The sequence below is a fragment of the Rhinolophus sinicus genome, chromosome 17 (assembly GCF_057876585.1).
Source record: "Rhinolophus sinicus isolate RSI-liver-muscle chromosome 17, RSI-T2T, whole genome shotgun sequence".
NCBI classification, from domain to species: domain Eukaryota; kingdom Metazoa; phylum Chordata; class Mammalia; order Chiroptera; family Rhinolophidae; genus Rhinolophus; species Rhinolophus sinicus.
The window spans coordinates 62,633,287-62,660,091 of record NC_142517.1 but is presented as its reverse complement, the minus strand read 5'-3'; the positions used below and the strand labels follow the sequence as shown (position 1 = coordinate 62,660,091).

Here is a 26,805-nt window from a genome sequence, read left to right as displayed (position 1 = left end):
TTTCCATGAAATATAGTAACAAGAATTTCATTGATTTGGTGATATCAATTATGGTATATTGGTGGAGATTCAAGATTGATTGGAATAAATTAGAAAGTGAATAAGAAGAAAGGAGAAATAGTAAGTATTTATAGCTGAAAGATGACATGAAGTCAAGAGAGGATATCAAGCATGCTTGAACATTATTGGGTGACTCCAATAGAGAAAGAAATTGAAGATTTGAGATGAAGACAGTGTAATGAGTAAGAAGGAACACATGGCAGAATTACCTTGGTACAAAAGGAGGAATATCACCTTCACCCAACTGGAGGGAGGAGAAGATGGGTGTGGATACAGGAATTAATAGATCTGATGGCAGGAAGTGGAGAGAGTTTCCATTTGAAGGCATCTATTTTCATGAAGTAGAAGGCAACATCATCTACTAGAGGGATAAGGATGAAAAAGCGACTCTATAATAAATCAGACTAATCTAGTGACCGAAAGTAACCTCACGGGGTGATCTGACCATAAATTCCTAAGTGGGAAGGTCATGCTGGGTAGCCCCTGCTTTAGTAAAAGGTTTATCTTTGGCTTAAGCAAGCCCTGTCCATTGTTTTTGTGCATCTGGGTTAAGACATCTTTGAAATGCCTCTTTTCCAGACCCCTCAAAGTTGTAACCATCCTCAAGGGAGCACATAATCTTGTTAATTGTCCTGTAATCCAATCCCCACCTTGCTTTCTTCCACCTTCATGTAATCTTCCTTAGTTCCAAATGAATAAAAGAAACTGCAAAACTGTGATTCTCCAGATCATCTGAGATCTTCTTCCCAGCATGGTTGTCAGTTTGGCTCAAATAAACTCATAAAATTCTCTACATGTTTGGATATTTCTTATGTTGACTGGGAGAAGATAGTAGAGAAACTCAAAAGCCCTACATATCTTCTTTAGTTACGTGGCCTTGAAATTTAAGTGTGACCTTGTGGAGTTTGTTACCTGGCCTTCCTTTTATCACTCCAATGTCATGATTGAGACCAGAATTCCTGAGATTGCCAGCCTCTTTCTAGGGTCATTCTTAGGTTTGGGAGAAGTTTATTTCCTAGCCAAAATCTTTCTTTTGTCTAGATACCTCTTTATTTGCTCACTTGTCTCCCATGATTAACATTCTTTCCCTGAACTATTTTTTCTGTCACCAGTAAGATGGCTATTGTAGGTAAAGAATGCTATTTGGAGCAGCTTTGGGGAAACTGAGAGGATGAATAAAGAAAATGTAGTAGAGTGAATCTGACTGAGAGGAATAGATAAATTAGAAATTTAAAGAAAAGAAGAATAAGGTGACTCAGGCATCCTCATGTATATGGATATTGGCAAGTGCTACTGGTCACTGAGAAAGGCATCTTTGGTAAATGAGCTCCTAGAGGCATATCTTGCTAAAGCTGGAAAATCCATTAAGGAGAAAAGCATATCTAGGAGGGTACCAATATGGAGTCTTTCCAATAGTTTTAGTTCAATTTAATAAACTTGAAAAAATAGTACTTTATAATTATAAAAATAATATCAGCTCATTGCTGTTATTTGGAAAGTAAAAGAAAAAAATAAGAAAATAAAATTCACCTATAATTAGCTGTGGAGATGTGGTTAAAGAATAAAGGTGCGGGTCAAGGGAAAGAGAATAAGCTCAAGAACAGAAATAATACAGAATAGAATTGTTTGTAGGAATGATGAATCACGGTTAGAGCACAGGATACCTAATAGAGAGTAATGAAACATAAAGTGGGAAACGGTAGGTTGAGATGAGCTCCCTGGCAGCCAGGGGCCAGGTCTTTTTTATCTTTATTCCCAGTAGTGTCTAGCATAATGTGGTGGTTAAGAGCATAGATTTTTGAATCAGATAGGCCTCAAATCAAAAGTGCAGTTACTGGCCATTTCTAGCTTTGTAACGTTATACAAATTGCTTAATTTCTTTAATCTTCAATTTCTTTATGTGTAAAATGGAGAGAGTATTACATAGTTTGTCAGGTTAAATCAGTTGATGTACGTAAAATGCTTACTACTTTACATATAACAATAAATCTTCAATGGTAATAAGAATAACCATCAGGACAATAATGAATTTGGGAAGGTCTTTCATGGCAGGAGCTTGGGCTTATTTGGTAGGTCCTGGAAAGAAGGTTTTAATTTAGCATCAGATAAGAGAAAGAAGAGACCAGGGATTGAGAAACTAGTTGTTGGCCTTTCTGATAATTTAGGGTAGAAGTTGTGAGGTCCTAAATCAGAGTCATAGCAGTTGTGATGGAAAAAAGGGGACAGACTGAAGAAAGGGGACCAATGAAAGCTGGTAATATCTCTAATGTGGAGATGGAGAAAGAAGAGTGAGAATTCAAAGGTGACTTCCATTTCTGTAATTACAGGGAAGTCTCAACATATATCTCTTAACAAATGACCATTGCATTCTTCTCTTGGCTCTCCTAATTTTTATAACTCCAAAGTCAGGAAGTGCTCAGTGAGTTTCCTCCCTTTATGAAAACTGCCAGTCACTTCTACACTTCAGCAGTCTGTCCTTAGCATTGACATACTGAGTGTGCTAAATGAGAAGCTCAGAACCTTGTTTGTTTATCAACTGCAGTTGTGTTTGCAATGGGAAGCAAAATGTACAAAAAAACACCTCCGGAAGGAAACATAGTGACTCAAGTTGTCAAATGTATCTGGGTAAGTCCTTGAATTGTTTACCTGCGTTTTTCAATCAAAGGGAAAGAGATGCTGTGGTGAGCATGTAGGCCTTCACACATAGGTATACGTTTATTTTTTCAATGACCTCTGTTCTACGTCTGAGCCTTTTAGTCACCTGCACAATTGCGATAAATCAGTCTTCCTCTGTGCCCCTACTTAACCACTAAGTAAACAAAAGTAATGTAATCATTTTTTAATTGGCAAAATCTTCTGAAATGTAGTTATATATGTTGCCAACAGGATGTAAGGATAGATAAAATTTTATCTAAAATATTCTGAAATTCAATGTCTGATTAAATCCAAGGGTTGGAATAAGTCATTTAAGTGAGGGAAGGGATGATGAATTAGAAAAGGCAAGAGGTGGTTTCTTTTTGTCTCTCCTCTGATATCTGTGCTCTGCCCTAGTTTGCTGTTTCTAATCGTTTCAAGAACCGTTCTGGGGACGTTACAAAGCGAGAACACTGGCTAGACTGGGCAGCTGAGAAATACCCGGTGAGTTGGAATGCCAAACACATCTATGCCTCTGTAGCATCTTTCCTCATGTTCAAACTGATTCTCTCCTACTGCATTTAGCCTCTTCTCTTACTGCTCTGGGGTGCTTCTACTCCAAGCAGGAAAACGATGTCTGGCAATTTAGCCTGTTCCTTCTTTCCCTTTTTTGTAGAAGCGGCTCATTATGGATGTGAAAGCACTGACCAGAATACTATTCCTTTATATCCCATTGCCCATGTTCTGGGCTCTTTTGGAACAGCAGGTAAGAAGAGTTGTTTTGAAAGCTACCCCTTCTTCCAGCCACTTCCCTCTTACAGAAAAGGGATTTCTCATAAGAGAATCTGTCTGTCCCTAGGGCTCACGATGGACCTTGCAAGCCACCAGGATGAATGGGAATTTGGTGAGCTGAAGAGATTTTCCAGAGAAGTGTATTATTTTCTTTAGAATTCATATTAGGGAAAAATTAATTTCTTTGTGTTTTCCTCTGAAAATTGATTTACGATCATAAGAGAGGTGCCTTTAACAGGAAACTACTGAGGAGGCAAAGTAAAGAAAGCTCATCTGAAAAATAAAAAACAGAATCTTTAGAAATCAGGAATATAAGGATGGGAAGGGTTTAAATTCATACAAGGAAGTATCGAGAGGATAGCAAATGAAGTGATATAGACCTGAGACGGTGATTGTTTTCTTCGATCTAAGCCTGCCCTCGGCACAACAGGACAGGTTAATGTACACAACTGGCCCCATCTCTCAGGCAAGCATCACAGCAGAGGACCTGCACATGGGATATTTTGTATATGGATATGGAAAGAGGGGAAAGTTGTAAGCATTATTGTCTCTTTTTCCAATCTCCATTCTTTGGCAAAGTCACATAAAGCTCCATCTCTGCTCTCAGCTGTTCCACTTCCTAGATTATTGTATTGTTTTTCTGCCATCTCAGTTGTGAAGATGGTAGAGTGGGATGACGCCAGAGTCTTATTAGCTGTCTATTTGGAGCCTGCCAAATATAATTTTACCTTTTCCCTTCCTCTGTTTGCCGAGGATTTACCATGATTGTCTTCTTGTTGATTCCCCTGGAGAACAATTTTGGAAACACTATGTGTCAGTGGGAATATTTACCCTAACCATAATGGCTTCTACTTCACATTATTACCACACACAACTGCAGTTAGAGATTAATGAAAACACACTGACTCTATTCTCTCCGAAGTCAAGAAAAGCATAGTACACAGAAAAGAATATTCTGCCGTAGGCCTATCTTCCTTCAGCAAAGACAGCCTGAAGCCATTCCCAGTCTGTTCCCCCATGTACCCTTATAAGCATGATTGAGGTCCTGAACCAAAGACTTGATGGATTTTAACTTACACTTCTAACTGCTAATTACCAAGATTGTTGACTTAGGCTTTTCTTGTCTTTAGCCATCATCTAAATTTAATTTATTATGTTTCAGGGTTTTATTGTGCTTCAGCCTGAACAGATGCAGGTAGGAGACTTCTGTATAGTCATGGGGATTTATTCCTTTCCTCATCTATACCTCTACCTGTAATACTAGGATTTCCGACCACAATTTGATATTTTTCTTTGTATGCTGAGAAGTGCTAAATATTGGGATGAAAATATTCTCCTTAAGCCCCACACTTCTCTTTCACCTCCTCTGTTCAGTCAGTATCTCCTGCCCAACTCCAGGGAGAGTGAGTTTTGAGCTCACAGGAAAAGTATATGAGTTGGATTTTTTTTTCATGTCAAGGTAGTATCACGGAAATATTGTCAAAGAAAGTGGAAGGCTTTGTTGTGTGAGCAACCAAGTCAGAATCTCGGTTTATTAGTGACTCCCAGTTCTTTTCTTAAACCCTTGTTCAACAATCCCCAATGCTTCCTTTCTTCTGGCCATGACATCTTCCTGTGGACTGTGGAAATGCAGATGATAAGTGAGAATGGGAGGGAAGAGCTCCCAAATGATTGGCAGAAAAAGTTTCAGGGTGAAACTGATTCCTTGGGATATTTGGAAACTGAGGTGCAAAGGAAATAGAGTCTTGAGTGTAAAGGGGCTGAGATGTGGAATCATTCTGTGCTTAGTATAATGTAAGTGTGTTTGAATATGAGGGAGAATGTGCACAAGCAAGTGAGAGCACATGGTCACACTTATAATAGAATATTTGTAACCAATCCTTTCTACCGTGGTTTTACAGGTATTAAATCCCCTTCTGGTTCTTATCTTCATCCCATTGTTTGACCTTGTCATTTATCGTCTGGTCTCCAAGTGTGGAATTAACTTCTCGTAAGTGCTCATCATACTTGTGTTGTTCCAAACTGACTCAATATTTGCCCACTTTGATAAAGATTCAATGTCAGTATTTTTTTCTACTTAGTGATGATTTGTTTTGATTTATCATTTTTCCTGCTTCTATTTACCCATGTTAGACTAAATGCCTAGTACTATTGTAGGATGGGAATTTGAACTGCTTAATTCTTATTATAGAGAGTCCAAGCCATTGCAGCAGATTTCACTGTATGATGTTGAAGGGAGAGCCTAACTTCACAGAAAGTCAAGAGTATGTGAGAATAGGCTCCTAAACCAAGTCCTTACTTTATTCTTGAAAGTTGCCTCTTCAAAGAAGTCCAAAGACTTTGATGACAACGAATCCTTTTAAATCTCTTATTGTCCCTATGAAACAAGTGGGGAGACCTGGTAAGAGTGGGATAGAATTGTCCCTATTTATTGCTTTTCCCCATTCAAAATAGAAGTGTTATTCTTTTTCTTTTTTAATTAATTAATTTATTTATATTTTTATTTTTTTAAGGAGGGCACCACTCACAGTGGCCCATGTTATTCTTTATGAAGTTTGACAGAAGAGGGTTTCAAGCCTCTTCTAATTCCTGACTTAATAGCAATTTCTTTTTAATGACCACTTTACCATATTCAAGTGGCCTTTTGTCATTTACTCATTCATTGAGCAAATATTGGTGAGTTTCGCACCAAGTACCATGCAAATGGAAAAGCACAAATCTTGCCTTCAAGGAGTTTATTGTTTAGTAAAGGAGCTAGAATGAGTGTGAGAATAATTATTACACAAGGTGAAATACATTAGATGTTCTAAGAAGGGAAGCAAAGTGCCAGGGAAATGTAGAGAAGGAAGAAAGTACTTCCTGCTGCCAGGGGAAAGACTTCTGAAGAAGAGGAAAATGAGGTAATATTGTATAGTGCCTGACATGTGCTAAACGTTCAATAAATCTGGCTGTATTACTATTATACTTGTTATTATGACATAATGGATAGAAAAAGCATCATAAACAAAGGTAGCTGTGGCAAAATGTGGTTCATCACAAACAACAGTTCAAAGTGACTCAAGTAAAGGGAGAAAGAAGGATGTGTTCTAGGAAATACTTTGAAAAGGACTTGGGACCAAATCGGGAAAGGTCTTTAATGGTAGGCCTAGGGGGGTTACATTTTATTGTTTAGACTCTAAAGTTTAGATATAATCTCCCTTTTCTCTGCAGATCGCTTAGGAAAATGGCTGTTGGTATGATCCTTGCATGCTTGGCATTTGCAGTTGTGGCAGTTGTAGAGATAAAAATTAATGTGAGTTCAATAAATCTTAAGCTCCATAAATGTAGGACCTTATTTATCTTGTTTGCTGTTCTGATTCCCTGGGACCTAGCATAGCACCTATTTTAAAGAAGGTGCATAATAAGTATTTGTGATAAATGAGTAGATAGAGGGCAAGAGCAGCAGTGCAAAATGAGGCCCATCTCTCACCTGAGTGATTCAGAATACATTGTCAAGAAATTTACGAACACTAATAGCCAAGGTATCTAGCCATGTTTTTGGAAACAGGCTTATATGATGCCTTACCAGATGTTCAAACAAATACCTTTTTGGCAGACTGAATAGCCACTATTGGGGAATGACGTATGAGGCCACAGCGGAGTCAAAAATCATGAAGTTTGTTACCTGACATCTGTGCTTGCTACATTGCGCTGGGGTTTCCCCTCCAACTGCCTTCAGAGTTTTTAATCCAATTACTCTTCAGAGGGAGAAAACTGTGTCTTCCTGACTAGATGGACTAGGCTGTCAGAGATTTGACTGAGATATGTGTTCTCATTTTATCCAGAGGGTTACTTGTTGGTGATTTCTGACATGTATTTTCTGTCGTAAGGAAATGGCCCCACCCCAACCACGTTCCCAAGAGATTTTCCTCCAAGTCTTAAATCTGGCAGATGATGAGGTGAAGGTGACAATGCAGGGAGATGAAAACAATTCTCTGTTGGCAGAGTCCATCAAATCCTTTCAGGTGAGATATGTACGTAAATGAATTAGAAACATTCCGATTACGCACCAAAGAAGCAGCATAATACAGTGGTTAAGAGCATGTGTTTGGGGAGTCAAACTGCCCCAGTCCATTTCCTGGTTCTGCCACTGCCTCGCAATAAGACCCTAAACAAGTTAATTTATCTCTAAACTTTAATTTCAGCATCTGCAAAATGGCAATTTTTATGTCAAAAGCTATTGTAAAGATAAGTATTATATGTAAAGTGCTTAGCATAGACATTATAAGCTCTTAGTAAGTTGTAACTTGTATTATTGTTTTAAACTGCCTACTAATCACACATCCTCTGGAAGAGTTTGGCTTGCATGTTTTCACCGCTATTATTGTGCTTATTTTTAAATATTGTTAATAATAAAAGTAATATACATTTATTGTTAAAAATTGGAAAGTATGTAGGAAGACATAAAAGCCACCTTTAATTCCATCACCCACAGATAATTACAGTGATCATTTTTGTATAAATGAATAAGCAAATTAATTTTTTAAAAGTGCTCAGACTTTATATGTTTTGACCTTGCTTTTTTTCTTAACATTAATTGCATCATAAACATTTCCCATGTCCTTAGATAATCTTTGATAACATGATTTTAATAGACACATAAAATTCCATTCTAGATAATATCATAGTTTATTTTAAGATTTCCTTATAGGTATTTAAGTTTTTTATTATTTTATATCATCCTATAATGAATATCCTTACTCATAAATATTTATGCATGCCTCTAATTACTCCTACGGTATATTCCTAAAAATGGGATTACCAGCTTAAAGAATAATGTTCAAAGTATCTGATGAGGTCACCTGCCCTGGGATGCTATGAGATTGTGATGTCCAAGATGGGCTAGAAGGTGAATATGACAGGTTTTTCATTCTACAGAAAATGCCACATTATTCTAAACTCCACCTAAAGACAGAAAGCAAGGATTTCCACTTCCACCTGAAATATCGCAATTTGTCTGTCTACACTGAGCATTCTGTGGAAGAGAAGAACTGGTACAGTCTGCTCATTCGAGACGATGGGAAAAGTATTTCCAGCATGATGGTAAGTTGAGGAATGGCCTAGGTTCCAGATTGTTATCTTAGAGTGTAAGCTCATCAATATATTACCAAGGATATGCATAATGATAAAATTTTCTGATTATTGGTTCCCTATTGTCAGCTGTAACTGATTTTCACTTTCCTCTCTTTAAGGTGAAGGATACAGAAAACGTAACAACCAATGGGATGACAGCTGTGAGGTTTGGATGTCAAGGAGCTCCCTGGCCACTCTGTTCTCTTGAATCTTGAGTCTCTTCTGATCTGTGGGGGCTTCAAATGAAGAGGCCTCATTCTGTACTTGTCCAGCACAGGGATTCTCTCTCCTAGAATGTCAGGGGCATGGGTGTCAGAAGGCATTTTCCAGGACACAGAGCAGATAGGCTTCCTTTCCCACGTGGTATTCAAAGATGATCCTGTATCTGATGCATACATCTCGTCTACTGAATTTATCCACTTATCTTGTTCTCAGGAAAATAACTCAGTACTTTTCTCTCTGTGATCACCAGAGAGAAATTTAGAAGTGAGAAAATAATCCTTCACTGTTGGTAGTTGAGTATCTTTTATTGTTACTGTGTTTTTGTAATATAGTTTTTATTATAAACTTATAGATGCATCGATATATATATATATCCATTTTTCTTAGTAGAGTCTCAATTGGTGAATCCCACTATTACAAGAGGGAAAGAAACTGGGTTCACCAAAACTGGATTAATGAGGCAACTGAGACTGCCGTGGATGATCATGGTAATGTCCATCCCAGGTAGAGATTAGATGAGGGTGTAGCAGGTAGAAAGCTAATACCTCAGGAAGGAGAAAGTTAGGGACAGCTAAGATTACTGATTACTTTTTACATTTGAGTTCATTCATTCATCCAGTTAACAATATACATCGTGTACCTTTTACATGCCAGCCACTGTTCTAGACTCTGAGGATATAGTAGTAAAAAAAATGGGAAAAAGGGCAGAAAGGGCCCGTATCATGTGTACCTTTTATCTGTATCCCTATTGGGAAGTTTTGTCTTATGTGTAACAATGTCTCTATCCCTAGGTTTGTTAACACTTTGAGTAAAGAGGTCAATATCTCCCTGGGTACAAATCTCCCCCTCAGTGTTGGTGAAGACTATGGTGTGTCTGCTTACAGAACTGTGCAAACAGGAGAGTAAGAGCATTACCTTTTGGACATTTTACTTTTATCAACAATTGTTCTTCACGTGCTTTCTTCGCAGATAGGTGTGTCAAGATAGAGGTATACCTTGGGTGATTTTTCTGTATACACAGATTCTTTTCCCACCCTTGCCTCCTTCCCTCCCCGCAGAGATATATTGAGATACGATAGCTGTGAAGGCCATACTGTGTAGTAAACAAGGCCCACCTCTGGGAGGTTTGCAAAGTGTATTATTAGCTCCCATTCCTACCCTTCGGTACTTCCTATTGGCACATTATTACTTCAGGCTTATCCTCTCAGGTTCACTGTTTTATGCTGTTCCATGAATTCATAAGGCTCAGATGAGAAAAGTTCCGCAGACTTGGATGAGAAGACTTAGGTACTGAAGTCCACAAAAGTAGATGATTTGTGGCTTCTTTATTCAAGTTTAAGGTTAAAAAGAAAATACCCAACCGGCAATGAAGGGTTTAGATTAGGGTCAGAAAAACCTGGCATGAAAATAATTTACTCCCAGAGACTCCTCTCTGTAAGAGAAATGGTGGCTTTGCTGCTTGACTCACCATCAATAGAGAGATGAGACCACTCTTTCCTCTGGTGATGGGAGTGATTTTCTAAGCTGGGATGTTTATTCTAACCTAAACACCTCCTGTTCCAGATACCCTGCAGTGCAGTGTAAAACAGAAGATGATGACTTTTCACTGAATTTGGGTCTACTAGACTTCGGTGCAGCTTATCTGTTTGTCATTACTAATGTAAGTAGCTCATGGCCACCCCTGCTCTCTCCTTTCATATATACCGGCGGTGCCAAAAAAAATGTATACACGTGACATGTATTCATCTTTTGTTATTGGTATATATTGAGTATTACAATCACATACTTATTTCTAGTGTAAGATGATAGATTCTATAGTGACTTTAGAAAGCCTACTGAGGTCTCCATAGAGGAACATTAAAAGAGATGACCATTGGCTGCAGGCGCAGAGTCGGGGGGAATGGGAGACATAATTTATTTTGAGTCATGGTCTGCTTCAGCATCATTATGGTCCCAAGAAAACAAAAATTACTTACGTCTTCTTGACTGCCGCCACATGCAAGTCTCCTAGCTCCCTGAAAATTCATCCGCTAGCATATCACAAGCTGAAATACCAAGACAGGTAGCAAATGTCAATCTTCACAAAAATGTTAGGGCATCAATTAACTGTGGTCCACAAAAGCAATTGTCTCAGCCATTGGGGCAGGGTATCTCTGAATTTTAATTTTGATATCAATCTTGACCCTAATTTTATTTTGTTATTTTTGACATTGTGTTAAATATAAAAAAAGATAGTGAATAAGAAAAAGATGGAATATTTCTAAAGGTGTGGTGAAAATAATCTGTGAAGTTTTACTTATTTTAATTAATTTAATAACCTGATATAATTGGTATACTATTTTTATTACAGCTTAATTGAAATATAATTCATATGACATACAATTCACCCATTTAAAGTATATAATAGTTTTAATTATATTAACATATTCAATATATATTGATACATATTCACTATATAGGAAATATTTTTTCAGTAATACCGATGGCACCAAAAATACGTATACAAGTGGAGACTTTGGTCAACGTTGCTCAAGCAGTAGTTCACCATAATCAGAAGTGTCTGAACACGGATGGTAACTGCTTTGAGCACTCTTGTAATTGCAGAAGTCAAATGTGACTTCAATTTATCTTTTGTTATCAGTATATGAGGTCAGACAATTAAGTTCGTGAACTCATCCTAGAAAAAGTGCTACATGCCTCATTGCTGAATTTCACTATAGTCACCTTAAAGTACTCCCCCCTTGGGAAGCTATGCACCAACGCCAGTGCCTAGTCCACCCTTCAAAGTAATTTTGGAACTCTTTTTCTGGAATGGCCATCAGAGCTGTCATTGTACTACCCTTGATGTCCTGAATGTCATCAAAATGTCTTCCTTTCAATATTTCCTTTATCTTTGGGTAAAGAAAGAAGTTATTGGGGGCCAGATCAGGTGAGTAGAGAGGGTATTCCAATATAGTTATTGGTTTACTGTCTAAAAACTCCCTCACAGACAGTGCCGTGTGAGCTGGTGCATTGTCATGATACAAGAGACATGAATTACTGACGAAAATTTCAGGTTGTCTAATTTTTTCATGCAGCCTTTTCAGCACTTCCATGTAGTAAACTTGGTTAACTGTCCAGTTGGTACAAATTCATAATGAATAATCCCTCTGATATCAAAAAAAGTTAGCAACATCATGGCAACAAGTTCGCTAACTTAATTGTCAGAACTTGTATATTGAATATTACAATTTTTTTTATTTGGGGACATTTTTATTTATTATAAGGGGCTTCCAAATTAAAGAGAAAAAAGGGCACCAATTCTATCGTAATTTCACATCTGCTACTTGCCAGGATCACCACACCCCAGCTGCTTTGTGTCCAACAGCTTTACTTTGTCACAATTCAGTTCCAACTGATTTAACTCTTCTCTTTGTCACTTAGCAGTCATACTCCCCAGATCAACTATTTGATATTTTAGAAGCTCATAATCTCCTAGAATTTAGTATTCTAAACCTACTACCTCCACATATTGTCCACCCATTCCCTTCTTCTTTGTTTTTAATTAAAGTTTATTGGTGTGACTATGGTTAGTAAAGTTACATAGGTGTCAGGTGTACAATTCTGTAATACATCATTTACATATCGCTGTGTGTTCAGAACTGACTCAGTATTACAATTTTAATACAGTTTTCCTTTCTTAAAATTTGTATATATTTTTGGCACCTTCTGAATATATTCAATGTTTTTTTAATATATTCACAGAGTTGTTCAAATTTAGAACATTTTCATCATTCCATAAGGAAGCCCCATACCCATTAGCAATCACTTCCTGTTTCCTATTAAACCCCTACTGTTGGTCAACCACTTGTCTTCTCCCTGTCTATAAATTTGCCTATTCTGTACGTTTCATGTAAATGGAATGATACAATATGTGGCCTATTGTGTCTGAATTCTTTCAATTAACATACTTTTCAAGGTTCACCCATGTTGTAGCGTATATTAGACTTCATTTCTTTTTATTGGCAAATAATGTTCTATTGTATATTTATCTATTCATCAATTGATGGACATTTGGGTTTTTCCTTCCTTTCAACTATTATAAGTAATGTGGTTATGAACATTCATGTACAGGTTTTATATGGATATATGTTTTTACTTTTCTTGGGTATATATCTAGGAGTGGAATTATATGGTAACTCTATATGGTAACTCTATTTAACTATTTGAGGAACTTCTAGACTTTTCTAAAGTGAATTCACCATTTTATATTCCCACCAATAGTGTATGAAGGTTGCAATTTCTCCACATCCTCACCAATACTTGTTTTTCTGTCTTTTTAATTATACCCACCCTAGAAGGTGTGAAATGATATCTCACTGTGGTTTTGATTTCTATTTTCCTGATGGCAAATGATGTTGAGCATCTTTTCATGTATTTATTAGCCATTTACATATCTGTTTTGGAGAAATTTCTATTTAGATCCTTTGCCCATTCTAATTGGGGTTGTCTTTTTATTATTGAGTTGTAGACATTCTTTATATGTTTTAGATATAAATTCATTATCAGGTATATAATTTGCAAGTATTTTCTCCCATTCAATAGGTTATCCTTTTAACTCCCTTAATCATATCCATTGAAGTACAAACATTTATAATTTTTATGATGTTCAATTTATCTATTTTTTTTCCTTGGTTGAATGTGTTTTAGGTCTCCTATCTAAGAAGCCATTGCCTAATCTAACATCATGAGGATTTATGCCTATGATTTCTTCTAAGTGGTTTATAATTTTAGCTCTTACATTTATGTCTTTAATACCTTTTGAGCTAATTTTTGTATATGGCATGAGCTAGGGGGTTAACTTCATTCTTTTGTAAGTGAATATGCCTTTCCTCTAGCTTCTAGTGGTTTTTCTGGCAATATTCTTTTAGGTATGTAGAAAAATCACCCCAATCTCTGTCTTCATGGTCACATGAAGTTCTCCCCATATGCTTGTCTACACATGGAGAAACCCCTGTCTGCATTTCTCTATTTTTATGAGGACACCAATCATATTGGATTAAGGCACACCCTAACGACCTAATTTTGACTTGACTAATTATTCTCCAGTAACCATATTTCCAAATAAGTTCACATTCTCAAACACTGGGGATTAGGACTTCAACATATGAGTTTTAGGAGGACACAATTCAACCTTTCACACTCACATACCTGATATTACTCCATTTTTGGTTTGTTCTCTCATATTCTGCTCAAGATACACGCTGTATATGTTGTTTGTGAATGCAGGTTCTAATAAGCATCTAAAGTAGAGATCATAGGGGTACATATATCTCTATGAATAAATGTTTTCAGACTTTTGGGGTAGATACCCAGAAGAGGGATTGGTGGGTCATATGGTAATTCATTATTCACTGTGCCCAAGACATAGAAACAATCAAAGTGTCCTTCAATACATGTTTGGATAAAGAAGATGTGGTACACATATACAATGGAATATTACTCATACATAAGAAAAAAATGAAATAGATGCCATTTGCGTCAACATGGATGGATCTTGAGACTATTACACTAAACAAAATAAGTCAGAGAGAAAAAGTTGAGAACCACATGATTTCACACATATGTGGGATATAAAACTGAGAGCAATAAACAAACAAGCAAAAACTCATAGACACAGACAACAGTTTAGTGGTTACCAGAGGGTAAGGGGGTGAGGGGAAGATAGAAGAGGGTAAAGGGGGTCAAATATATGGGGATGGAAGGAGACCTGATTCTGGGTGATGAATACTCAATGCAGTATATAGATGATGTATTATAGAATTGTACACTTGAAACCTATATAATTTTATTAACAAATGTCACTACCGTAAATTTAATTTAAAAAAAATACCAAAAAATGGAGATCATACATTGGAGACCTGGGGGCCCTGTTCCTTCCATAGTCCTATGTTTGTTTTGTTTTTTGATCTTCACAGTATTAATAACAATATAATACTTATTAATTGACAATACTTAAAATTCAAGAGATTTCACTTAAGAAGCTGGATTCATAACATTTCTTAAAAACAATAACAAGATTTTGTAATAGGAATTACCATGTTAGTTTGCTGGTGCTAATGGTTATACCCTTTAGATGGGGCTTGTGGTGTCCAGTTTGCCAAAGTTACCTCATTCCCATTCAGCTGGCTTCATTTACTTAATTATGTGCCTGTTGGTATTTGATTATGTGACCTGGATTTACAAATTCAGGTCATTTCTCTCAGGCTGAGAAAATCCAAATCTATGCTCAGGTATTGTTCACAATATTAACTAAAGCAAAATTCACCTTACTAATTTGAACCCAATGGCCCTTGACTCAGAGAATCAACTGAATTTGGACATCAAAGACTTTTTATTCCAAGGACTTTTGACCTTGATGTTTTAACTCTGCCGTTTTTATCTCATTGTATATCCAGATACTGCACCTACTACCTAAGAATAGTTTTACTCCAAGAAATACATATATAATTTTTGAAATTTCATTCCATTTATGATAACATGCATTAGTAGACATAATCTTTATAAAACCAACCATAACTAAAAATTTGCATATAGTAAAAGTAGTTTTAGACAAAAAAAAGAAAAAGATTATAATGATGTATATTGGTGACACTAATAACAAAAAAGTAACCCTAAAAAATTCCTTTTGCAACTTTTTGAAAAAAATTTGCAACTTTTTGAAAAAATTATGTGTGTGAGATTTAAGTTAAAAAATAATGGCCAGTACATAGAATTCAAAATAGCAGATAGAATTCAAGATATGGATTTTTAATCACTGATCCACAAAATTTTCAATGTAAGGGTTACCAAGAAAATAATTCATTCTGATAAAGTAATTTTAGTATAAGAAAACATTTAATGAAAAATGTTAAAACAATTTATTTAATTATACTTACATATAAAATTAGACAAGGAATTAAACTTTTCTCAAGAATGTGCTTTCTGAAAATTCATTATATTTGTATAGTTTATTTAGATGTCTTGTATATTTAAAATATTGACTAGGATCAAAATACCCAATAGGTCAAAATGGTGGGAATATAAACTACAATATAAAAATATTCTGCCACTTTAAGGACTCTCAATAATGGTATCTGAAGCCAGACAAGTGAGAGCAGTATTAACGAAAAAGAATTTCAAAAAAACTGAAATTGTGTAGAAATTGCTCAAGCTCTTGAAGGTAGCAAAAGGATGAAAATATAAAGAGAGGATGGATATAAGATCATGGAATGCAGAAGGTCAAGAATATTTACTTGAGATTAATGAAAATCCCATTTCTTCTTTCTCTCATCAAGAGCACCAATCAAGGTCCTCAGGCCTGGAAGACAGAAGACATTCCAGCCACCAAAATATCCATCGCATGGCAGCTACCACAATATGTCCTGGTTACAGCTGCGGAGGTCATGTTCTCTGTCACAGGACTTGAGTTTTCTTATTCTCAGGTAGGTTTTTGCAACTGGACAGTGGAGGTGGAGATATTGCTTAGAGGATGGTGAATTTTAATCCTGGCACTGACTAAGATAGGCATGTGACCCTGGCCAAGAGTTTCATATTTTTTGGCCTTAGATTCTTTATATATGACCCTGAACAGAGTCACCTCAAATTCCAGAGTCATGGAAGTGCAGTATAGTAGCCTACGCGATTTGGGATCGAGGAAAGGATACTTAAAAATTAAGAGTAAGGGTTGTGGAGTCAAACTGCCTATGTTCAAATTTGGGCTGCACAACCTATTGTATAACCTTGAGCAAGTGAGTTATCATTCCTCCAGTGCCATTTTTCATTATGTATAAAATAAGACACTAATAGAACCTATTTCTTAGGCTTGTGATAAAGATTATATGATATAATGAATCAAAGTATTCGATTAAGAGCTCCATTGTCTTATTACTGTTAACATTATTACCACCCCCTGCATCAACGTGATAGCTGAACTTAGTGGGGGAAGTTCTAATCTGGAAGCTTTTGCGGAAGAAGTTTTCTGGAGAGATGCATGGGGCGTAAGGGTGGTGTGGGGAGTTTGTTTACTCACAAACTTGTGTCCTCTCTAGGCTCCCTCTAGCATGAAATCGGTACTCCAGGCAGCCTGGTTGTTGACAATTGGAGTTGGGAATTTTATTGTGCTTGCTGTGGCACAGTTCAGTGGCCTTGTACAGGTATGGATCTGAGAAAAACAGGAGCTTGTGTCTATTTAAGCTTTCCCCTCCAAATTCCTCTTCTCACTCCTCTCCCATCGCTCCTCCTCCCACATTCCCCATGTGAGATGGTTAGATACAAAAGACTTTGCCAGGAAAATAGACATATGTAAGTGTTGGTAATGGCCACCACAGGCCCACCGTGAGGAGAGGTCAGTGAACCCAGTCTGCTAGCAAACCTCGGCCTGAATGGTCAGCCTGGATCAATCTGCTCCCCAGTCCTCATCCTGCGAAGATCCTTTTAGTTTCAGGTTTCTCCGTATTCTTTTCTTTTCTTTGTTTCCTCCTGCAGTGGGCCGAATTCATTTTGTTTTCCTGCCTCCTGCTGGTGGTCTGCCTGGTCTTCTCCATCATGGCCTACTACTATGTTCCTGTAAAGCCAGAGAATATTCAGGAGCTGGCAGATAAGCAGATTCCCTATATGCAAAAGAATATGATCAACCTGAAGACCAAGAACACAAAGCTCTAATGGCTACCAGGACTCCCCCCAGACCCAAATTCCTGTCTCTGGGTTTGGCCATCACTGAACTTCAAGCATTTTTTGTCCTATTTGGTTAGGGGAGAGGTAGCATCATATCTGAGCTGATATCCTCCATTTTTCTCCCATGATAGAGGTAGTTCTGGGCTTTCCAGTATGTTGAAGAGCAAGGTCCTTTAAGACTCTATGTCTTCCCATCTATCAGTGAACTCAGTAAACCTTGTGTAGTGTTGCAGAAACTGGCCTGGTATCTCCAAATGGCCATGAAAAAAACACAAGTGTTTAACTGAGGTTAGTTTCTGTGGGTATGCAAAATTATATGGGCATTCCTTTACCTGCTATTTAGAACTGATGGCCCCGCTTTTTGAGATGCTGATTTAGAGGCAAAATTGCATAATAACGGAGAAATGGTATTTTAACTTTCTTCAAAAGCAATGTGATTGTATTATTCACAAGGCCCTCAAGAATCAGTACGTCTGGTGTGATCTGGTCCAGCGGCTGGCTTATCAGCTATCCAAGTTTGATAAAACCTTAGTAAAATTGTCAGTACAGATGGTAGGAGCCAGAATGATATTTTATTAACACACAGGAGAGGATATAACTTTCTGATAATTACAGTATTTTATTTACTAACCCAAACACCCCTTTATCGGTACTGATAGATCTCTGGAAATCAAATTAAAGATAGTCAACATTGGTAAACATGGTTCTGGAAAACAGGAAGAGGTATAAATTGTAGAAATCCTGATGAGCCATTCTTCTACAGTGCACATTCTTCTTAGCGACTGCAATATTTCAGCCCTGGCTTATGCCCTCCTGTGGACAGTTGTATAGACACTAATCATAATTTTGAAATCCTGTCTTTTCAATGTTGTTTGGTCAGCTTTTTCTCATCATTGCATCATGTCTTGATTATTGCAAAAAATATTTAATAACAGCAATATTTTAATGAATCCATCTACTTTTTTTATTATTACTCCCTTCAGCCTCAAGGAAGTGGCTCCATTTTTATTATTATTCTTGTCTTACTTTCCCCCAATTTTTTAAATGTCATTTCTTCATTTAGACCCTGGAATTTCTTGTATATTAGAAACGTTATATTAATACTCTAGCTTCTAAAATGGCGATGCTCAATGGAGGGGCATGGTTCCATATGCGGATCCTATCAAAATCCGTTGGTGAGGAGAGGGTTGTAGAATATGAGGTTTTTTTCATTTGTTTGTTTGTTAATGATAAGGTTAGAATCATTACATCACACACAATAAATGAATTTGTGAACAGACATGGGAACATCATTACCCTATGGTGTTTGCTAGGGAAATAAGTTCAGAACCACTATACTAGAGAGCCTCATTTTCATTGGTTTTGCTCTATTATTTTCATCTAGAACTGTGTTGAGTCTCACATTGTAAACATAACAAGTAAGAGAAGTTGCTCCAGTTTCCCAAACATTATATACTTTAGTTTTAGTGACCAAGGTCTCAGAACTACTGAAGTGATAGCAGCACCATCCAGTTTCCCCAGATATCTTGATGTGAACCTGACCCTACACCTTCAGAAGACATTCTGTTCATTGTTTGAGCAGCTTTAACTCAATCTTTTCTATATACATTGTTTCAAGAAATGTTAACAGTGCTCTATGAATAAAAGTTTCCACAGATAAACAAATTTTTGGAATGAGGCGTGTTATATCTTCTTCTTACCTTTTACATATTAAAGATTCTGAGAAATCCTGCAGTAAAAACACAAGACAATTTGTATAGCCTAGCATGGCATAGTATTCTGTAGAAAACTATTTTGGGAAAAACTGGTAGGCAGTTCTTCCTTATGCTGAACTAAAGTTTCTTCTCTGAAACCTCCTACCATTGGTTCTTTCCTTTCTAGCTAACAATAATAAGCATAATTCTCTCTTTCATGTGGCAGACGCTTTGCTATTTGTAGAGAGCTTTTACATCTTCTTCCCAATCACCAAGTAAATATTCATCAAGTCAGACTCTCAGTTCCTTCAGTGGTTCCTCACAAGGCATAATGTAGTCCTTTTACCACTCTGTGTTTCCTCTTCTGAAAAATATCCTTTGTCTGAAATGCAGCGGTGAATCAGAATCCCTCTTTTTTTTTTTTTTTTCAGATTTTATTGGGGAAGGGGAACAGGACTTTATTGGGGAACAGTGTGTACTTCCAGGACTTTTTTCCAAGTCAAGTTGATGTCCTTTCAATCTTAGTTGTGGAGGGTGCTGTTCAGCTTCAAATTGTTGTCCTTTCAGTCTTAGTCCAGTTGCCATTTTCTAGTTGCAGGGGGCACAGCCCACTATCCCTTGTGGGAGTCGAAACCGGCAACTTTGTGGTTGAGAGGACGCGCTCCAACCAACTGAGCCATCCGGGAGCTCAGCAACAGCTCAGCTCAAGGTGCCGTGTTCAATCTTACTTGCAGGGGCGGAGCCCACCATCCCTTGCAGGACTCGAGGAGTTGAACCGGCAACCTTGTGGTTGAGAACCCACTGGCCCATGTGGGAATCGAACCGGCAGCCTTCAGAGTTAGGAGCATGGAGCTCTTACCACCTGAGCCACAGGGCCGGCCCCCAGAATCCCTCTTAATATGTGATACCTAGAGCCAAATACAACATACCAGAAGTGTTTGGTCTAGAAGAATTAGGATCTGCCTTTCTCTAAACAATACATATCTGTTATTATACAGCCTTAGGTAACATTAGATGTTTTGGGCAACTACATCACAACGTAGGCTCATATTCTAACCATATGGTTGGCTAAAATTTCCATTTTTTAAAGAGAGCTATTGTTTATCCAAATACATCCTTGAGTTCCCTTATATGCCATTCACTAAGTGTTGGAAAAGCAAAGGTGAATAATCTACTATACCTGTGTGCAACATTACCTCACTTATCTTGACAGGCTGTCAAGATCCTAGAGAGTACAAAGGCCTTGAGAAAGTCATGGTATATTGAGGAACAGCAAGAAGGACCATGTGACAGGACCAGAGTCAAGGTATAAAGAGGTAGAGAATGGTCAGAGGAAGATAGGGACCATATTGTGTGGGGCCTTGTGACCACAGTAAGACCTTTTGATGTTATTCTAAATGAGATGTGCATAGGCTGGAGGCTTAGAACATGAGAGTGACATAATTTGATTCTCTATTTAAGATTACTCTGGCTGCTGAGTGGAGAATTGTCTGTAGGCAGGAAGGAAGGGTGTCCAATTAGCCAATTAGTTGATTTTTGTAATAGTCCAGGCAAAAGGTGATTGTTACTTGGACAAGGTGGCAGCAGTGGAGGTGGGGAGAAATCGTTTGACTTCGAATTTAACTCTAAGATAGGACTGTCATGATTTAAGTATGGTTTATATATATATGATTTGAAAGAAAGAAATTGATGCTGACTCTAAGATTTGGGTCTTTTGTAATGAGGATGAATGATGTTGCCAGTTTCTGAGAGTAGGAAAGACTAGGGTAAGAGTAGGTTTGGACTATAAAGTAACTGACAGTTTTGTTTTGTGCATGTTGAACTTCCAATGCGAATTAGTTATCAAATTGGAGATGTTCAGTTGACAATTTCATGAATCTGAAGTTCAGTTAAGAGGCTGGGGCTAGAGATATAAACTGGAGAGTCATCGGCATATAGAGGGTACTTAAAGCCATGACACTGGCTGAGATATCCTAGGAAGTGAATGTATGTAGAGAAGAGGTTCAAGGACTGTCCTGTGGTTTTCCAACATTAATGGTCTAGAAGAGGAAGAGGATCCAGCAAAGGTGGTGAGGATGAGTGACCTATGAAGTACACGGAAAACCAGAAGAATGTGATTTAATATAGGTGATACATGCTTTATTACAATTAGATAAAACTAAAATGAAAAAAAATAATCTTTGACCTAAAGGAAGTACATGTTCCTGTTAGGAAACCTGGGTACTGGTAATTTCTATGTAAGTTTCCCTGAATCCTTTTGCCTCCACAATTTAATTCAACTTAATGTACTTTTTTGTTTTGTTTTGTTTAATTTTAAGCCTGCAAGGCATTATGTCAGGAGCTATGGCCCACTGCCTGTGGCCTGCCGGGGACTACCTGGTAAGAGCTACAAAGCGATCTGTGGTTTTTCGCTCCCCATGCTAACCCTGGAGTTGCATGGAAGAAGCCATGCTGCGAACCAAGGACGTCTACCACAAGTACCAGGCCTGAGTAGCTCTGCAAAATGCCAAGACACCCTAAAGCCTGCTGGCTCCCTTAAAGTTCAGCCTTGATAAAGTCTCATGTGGTACACAAGTTGGGTAACGTAGGTTCCCAGGGAGTTTCTAGAGTGGGAAGAATTGTGATCACAAGTTTAATGTAAATTGTGGTTTGGTGCCAGTGCTGAAGTTACTCAGCAAGTCTCACAGCATACAGAGGCTAGGTGCCACACACCTGGGGTCTGTCAAACTCTGATAATTATTTAAGAAAGAGTGCAAGGCAAGCAAGGCTGGCTACTCTTGGAGAAAGTGCCTCAGGTGTTGGGGGAGTTAGATGGGGCTGGGTCCCAGTGAGTCAGCAGGGTGGAGCTGCGGAGCTCACCTGACCAGTTAGATTCAGATTTATCCATGTGGGGCAGGCTCAACACAGGAAAGATGGTGCCTGCCTGCTGGCTGCCCAGAAGGAAGTCCTCCTCACAGGAAAATGGTAATTGTCCTCCAGCCCTCAACCCAAAGCAGCACAACTCAGTCTACGCCCTATATGTCTCTGACACCCTCCAAGTTACTGTCTCTCCGCTGGAGCCCAAGGTGAGTACCTGGGAGTGAGAGTCTGTGCACACACCCTTTAAGAAACTGCCTGGGTTTCCCACCGCAGAATCCCCACTGTTTTTCACAGCCAGATGTTGTGGGGGCTCCTCTTCCCAGCACTTGTACTCTGGGCTGGGGAGGCTGGTATGGGGCTGGGGTTCTTGCTCCTCTGGGGGGAACGTCCATGGCTGAGATATCCCTCCCAGTTCTCAACCGACACACGGAGGTTTGGGGTTAGCTAGTTCCACATCTCCACCCCTTCTACCAGTCTGGATATGGCTTCTTCTTTATATCCTTAATTATAAAATTTCTGTTCAGCCAGAGTTCAGATAGTTTTCCATGTTGATTATTCTATAATTTAGTTATAATTTTAATTTGTTCATGGAAGGAAGCAGGCACAGTGTTTATCTTCTCTGCCATCTTGGATCTCCTCCCAAATATTACCACTTTTATGAGACCTTTTCTGACCCATCACTGGGATACACACGATTGCTCCAATCTCTCAAATTCAGTAGTAATCTATGAGGTCGGACAATTAAGTACACAAACTCGTCCTAGAAAAAGTGCTACATACCTCATTGCTGAATATCACTATGATCACCTTCAAAGTACTCCCCTTGGGAAGTTATGCAACAACGCCAGCACGTAGTCCATCCTTCAAAGCAATTTTGGAACTCTTTCGCTAGAAGAGGTGGATTTAGTCCTAACTAAAGGAAATTTCTCTATTTCCCTAGTTAGGAAGATAGCTTTGTATTGTTACTAGAAAGAACATGGACTCTTGAGTAGCAAACTCTAGTTTGAATCTCTGTTTACTACTGTGAGTCCTTTTGCAAATGTTATTAATTTCTCTAAACCTTAAATAAAGGATGATAACTATTAATATGGCTTCTGAGAGAGTAAAATAATATGTGCAAAACACATTGAGGTACACTAGACACTCCATAAATACTCCAGTCTACTATGTTAAGTGTAATAAGTGGGGAAGAAAGTTCAGATCTTCAGTAAGTTTGAACTTTATTGTTGTAAACCTAATTTGGTCTAACTCCATCTACAAACCCTGAAATATTCAATTATAGAAACTCAAAAGGAGCCAGAATTCTAATAATGAAACACAGCAGGCTCTAAGCCAGTGGAATTAAATTCCCTATAGACAAGGACCATATTTCTTTCACATTCTCCATAGGATCCTCCCTACCCAAACCCCTCTCTTGGATAACATCTCTAGCCACAATCCAGAAAAGGGGACACCCTACATCCTAAGTGACTCTGCCAAACTTGTAGATTGGACCAAGTGTAGACATTGACCTAAGTGGGTCCATCAGACCCACAATTCTCAAGAATTTAGAATTGAGACAAAGCTTTAGGGAGTCAGTCAGATGCTGTAAGACATTTAAGCTAAAGGGTGTGTAGGTTGTTGGGGGTCAGGGGTGTTGGCACCATGGTAATTTTGTGTAAACAAAAGTTACACAGGGGTGAAATTAGAATCCTGTAAAAGAAGGTGGTTAGCAAAGAGGACAGATGAGCAAATACAAAGAGAAACGCCAAAGTGTGAGGACACACAGTTTGAAAGAGAGATAGAAAGAGACAAGAACAGAGAAGAGGACAAACATTCCGGGAAAAGTGAGAAAGATAAGGGGACAGGATATCAAATGGGAAAGACTGGGACTCAAGAATTGGAATGGTCACTCTAAAAATATTCAGATGACTTCAAGTCTGTTAACTGCAAACACCAGAGAGCCTCTGTCGCCAGCAGAAGCAGCCCTGTACCCCTCCCTGACTGATGACCCCGCCTTGCTTAAAAACCCTGTCATGAGCCCCCGTGAGGTGATTACCTGGTAAGTGAGTGTCAATTCTCCTCATCCCTACTCAACTCTCCTTCATTGCCTGCACATGCACAACTATAGGCGGACCATAAAATGCCCATGGGGCCAATTACCAAGTCTAATTGGGGAGCAAGAGACCTGCGTGGCAAGAGTTCAAAACTGCACTAATGCCTGTCAGGAAGAACCTGGGGGATATACATGGGACTCAGTTATGAGGGTACTAACGAGAGGTGGAGGAAAATAAACTTCTATTAGGCTGTAATTATTATTTAGGTGCACGTACCAGAGATTCGGAGTTCAGTGTGCTATCATTACTCGTAGTTGGCAGTTCTAATTATTTCTTTTTTTGTTGTTTGTACACTGAAAATTGGATTCACTTCTGGCCTATGCTGAGTTGAGATGCCAAAAATCCCTTGTAGAGGAAAGAACAGAAAGATTTCGGGAGATGAGAATGTTCCCCACCCAGCCATCCTAGCCCTGAGAACATGTCTGTCATAAGAACATTGAGAAATACATTAATGAAGGTCATACCAACATATTTATAAGATTATTATACTAAGTGAAATAAATCAGACAGAAAAAGTCGAGACCCATAAGACTTCACTTGTGTGGGATATAAAACTGAAAGCAGCAAACACACAAGGAAAACGAACAAAAACTCGTAGACACAGACAACAGTTTAGTGGTTACCAGTGGATAAGGGATAAGGGTAGTAGAAGAGGGTAAAGGGAGTCAAATATATGATGATGGAAGAACTGACTCTGGGTGGTGAACACACATGCAATATATAGATAGTGTATTATAGAAATGTACACTTGAAACCTATATAATTTTACTAACCAATGTCGCCCTAATAAATCTAAGCAAAATTTCAAAAAGGATCAGAGTAGCTGTCTTCTGTAGGTCAGAGATGAAGGTGGAGAATATTGATATTGAATGAGGTTCTATGATTTCAATAAAGATGATGACATCTCAGGGTGGCAGAGACTACTAATAAGTAGTACCAAATTACCAGACACAACTGGGCTGTTAATTTTAATAGGCAGAGGGCTGGTGGGGTAATCATAGTGGTGTGACACCTAGGAATATTTGGCATTGAATCATTGATCATTGGGTCCCTAGTGCTGACACAGGAGAGTCATCCTCTTTACCTGGGTAAAGAAAACTTTCTGTGACATTAAGGCCCTTTGGTGAGCATTTACATAGGACACAAATATTCTGACACTCTGAGTTCATTCTGAGAGATCCCTTCACATAGCTCTTTTTCCAGACCAACTTATTACCAATCCTCATATTTTATTCCTTTCCTGTCCCTGACTGTCCTGCCAAATCATTCGCCCTTATCTGTACATTACTATAGAGCTGCTCCATAGCCCAGCTTTCCTACGGGCAAAATGGGCAATGAGATGTCCTGTTTAAAATTCTGCCCCCTGGAGGGAATTCCCTATTCTTTTACTGCAGGGCCACTCCTTCAGGGAGCTGCTGCATTGCAGAAGTCGTCTCCAGCTGTCCTGCACAGCCATCCATAAGCGAGGCTCAGATCTTTTTCACACCACTGGCCATAGAAAACACTCCATATGTTTCAAGCATAGAATGAGGACAGGTTGGCAGTGCAATAGAAGTAGACACATCAGGAGTGAGATCCACCTGCCCATCCAATTTACACTTGCTCAAGCCCAGTCCCAAACATACTACACGATGGAGGAGTGTTGCTGGACATGCATGACTCTGTGGCTTGGTAGAGCAGACACCCAATTCACGTGGGACAGCTGGTATTCCACGGTCAAGTGAGTGTTCATTCTCTTCCATAGCCGAATAGCAAGCCAAGAGCTATCTCTCAAAATGAGGATACTTTTCAAAACGGGCATGATTCTGCTCCCAAAGCCAATTGGCCTCTACTCTGAATCTCCTGTCAGGGCTTTCACAGAGTCCACACCGTATCTTGATCAGTCAGAGATATTTTGCAAAACATTTGGACTCGCTGAGCATAAATAGGGTGACTATATAATCTATCATCCAAACTAGGACAGCCTTAAGAGTGAAAGGAGGCATTGGTAATAGATACGCTGGGACAACAGATGTACATTAAAACTATCCTGAGATGTACCATGATAGCCAAGTGATTCATTTGTTTGCTTGCCATTTTACACTAGCCAGAGTGCATATTGAAAGATGAATACAGCAAATTTTGATACAGAGCTTTCAATTCTAAGACATTCTGGATTAGGTCACTGAATTTCAAAGTAAGAATTCTTTGACTATTCAGGCAGAAAAAGTAAATATTTCACCAATTCTCAGACTTCAGTGTGCATGACAAGCACCTGGAAGATTTGTTAAAACATACTGGATTCTGTACCCAAAGTTCCTAGTTCAGTAGCGATAAAATGCGGCCTGAAAATTTGCATATTAACAAATTCCCAGGTGACGTTGAGGCTGCTGATGCAGGGACCGTACTTGAAGAACCACCAATCTACAGAGGAGAGAAAAAACATCCCCACGGATGGTCCTCAGTCTTTTCCATAGCAACGTTTAATACCAAAGGATAATGGAACAATTGATACAATATTCTCAAGAAAAAAATTATACCAAAATGTGGTTGAAATTTTAGGGCCACTGACAGCCTTCATAAACATGAACAAACTCAAGGAAAACTGCCTTTATGAGAATCTCTTGCAGAAAGCTATGGGATGATGAAATCCAGATAAGAAA

At 38.4% G+C, this 26,805-nt stretch overlaps 1 protein-coding gene across 1 annotated transcript in view; it reads left to right on the top strand.

The window, feature by feature from the left end:
- SLC15A2 (solute carrier family 15 member 2) overlaps window positions 1-19,179 on the top strand; it is a 33,269-nt gene extending 14,090 nt beyond the window's left edge. Inside the window, exons 8-22 of the mRNA XM_019729612.3 lie at window positions 2,603-2,685; window positions 3,112-3,198; window positions 3,371-3,460; window positions 3,554-3,598; window positions 4,649-4,681; window positions 5,388-5,476; window positions 6,697-6,778; window positions 7,356-7,490; window positions 8,404-8,568; window positions 8,718-8,764; window positions 9,612-9,722; window positions 10,384-10,480; window positions 16,137-16,283; window positions 16,890-16,994; window positions 17,326-19,179. Of these exons, the coding sequence (XP_019585171.3) occupies window positions 2,603-2,685; window positions 3,112-3,198; window positions 3,371-3,460; window positions 3,554-3,598; window positions 4,649-4,681; window positions 5,388-5,476; window positions 6,697-6,778; window positions 7,356-7,490; window positions 8,404-8,568; window positions 8,718-8,764; window positions 9,612-9,722; window positions 10,384-10,480; window positions 16,137-16,283; window positions 16,890-16,994; window positions 17,326-17,502 (1,493 nt within the window). The 3' untranslated portion in view covers window positions 17,503-19,179. The remainder of the gene's footprint in view (window positions 1-2,602; window positions 2,686-3,111; window positions 3,199-3,370; window positions 3,461-3,553; window positions 3,599-4,648; window positions 4,682-5,387; window positions 5,477-6,696; window positions 6,779-7,355; window positions 7,491-8,403; window positions 8,569-8,717; window positions 8,765-9,611; window positions 9,723-10,383; window positions 10,481-16,136; window positions 16,284-16,889; window positions 16,995-17,325) is intronic.
- Window positions 19,180-26,805: the final 7,626 nt, after the last annotated feature.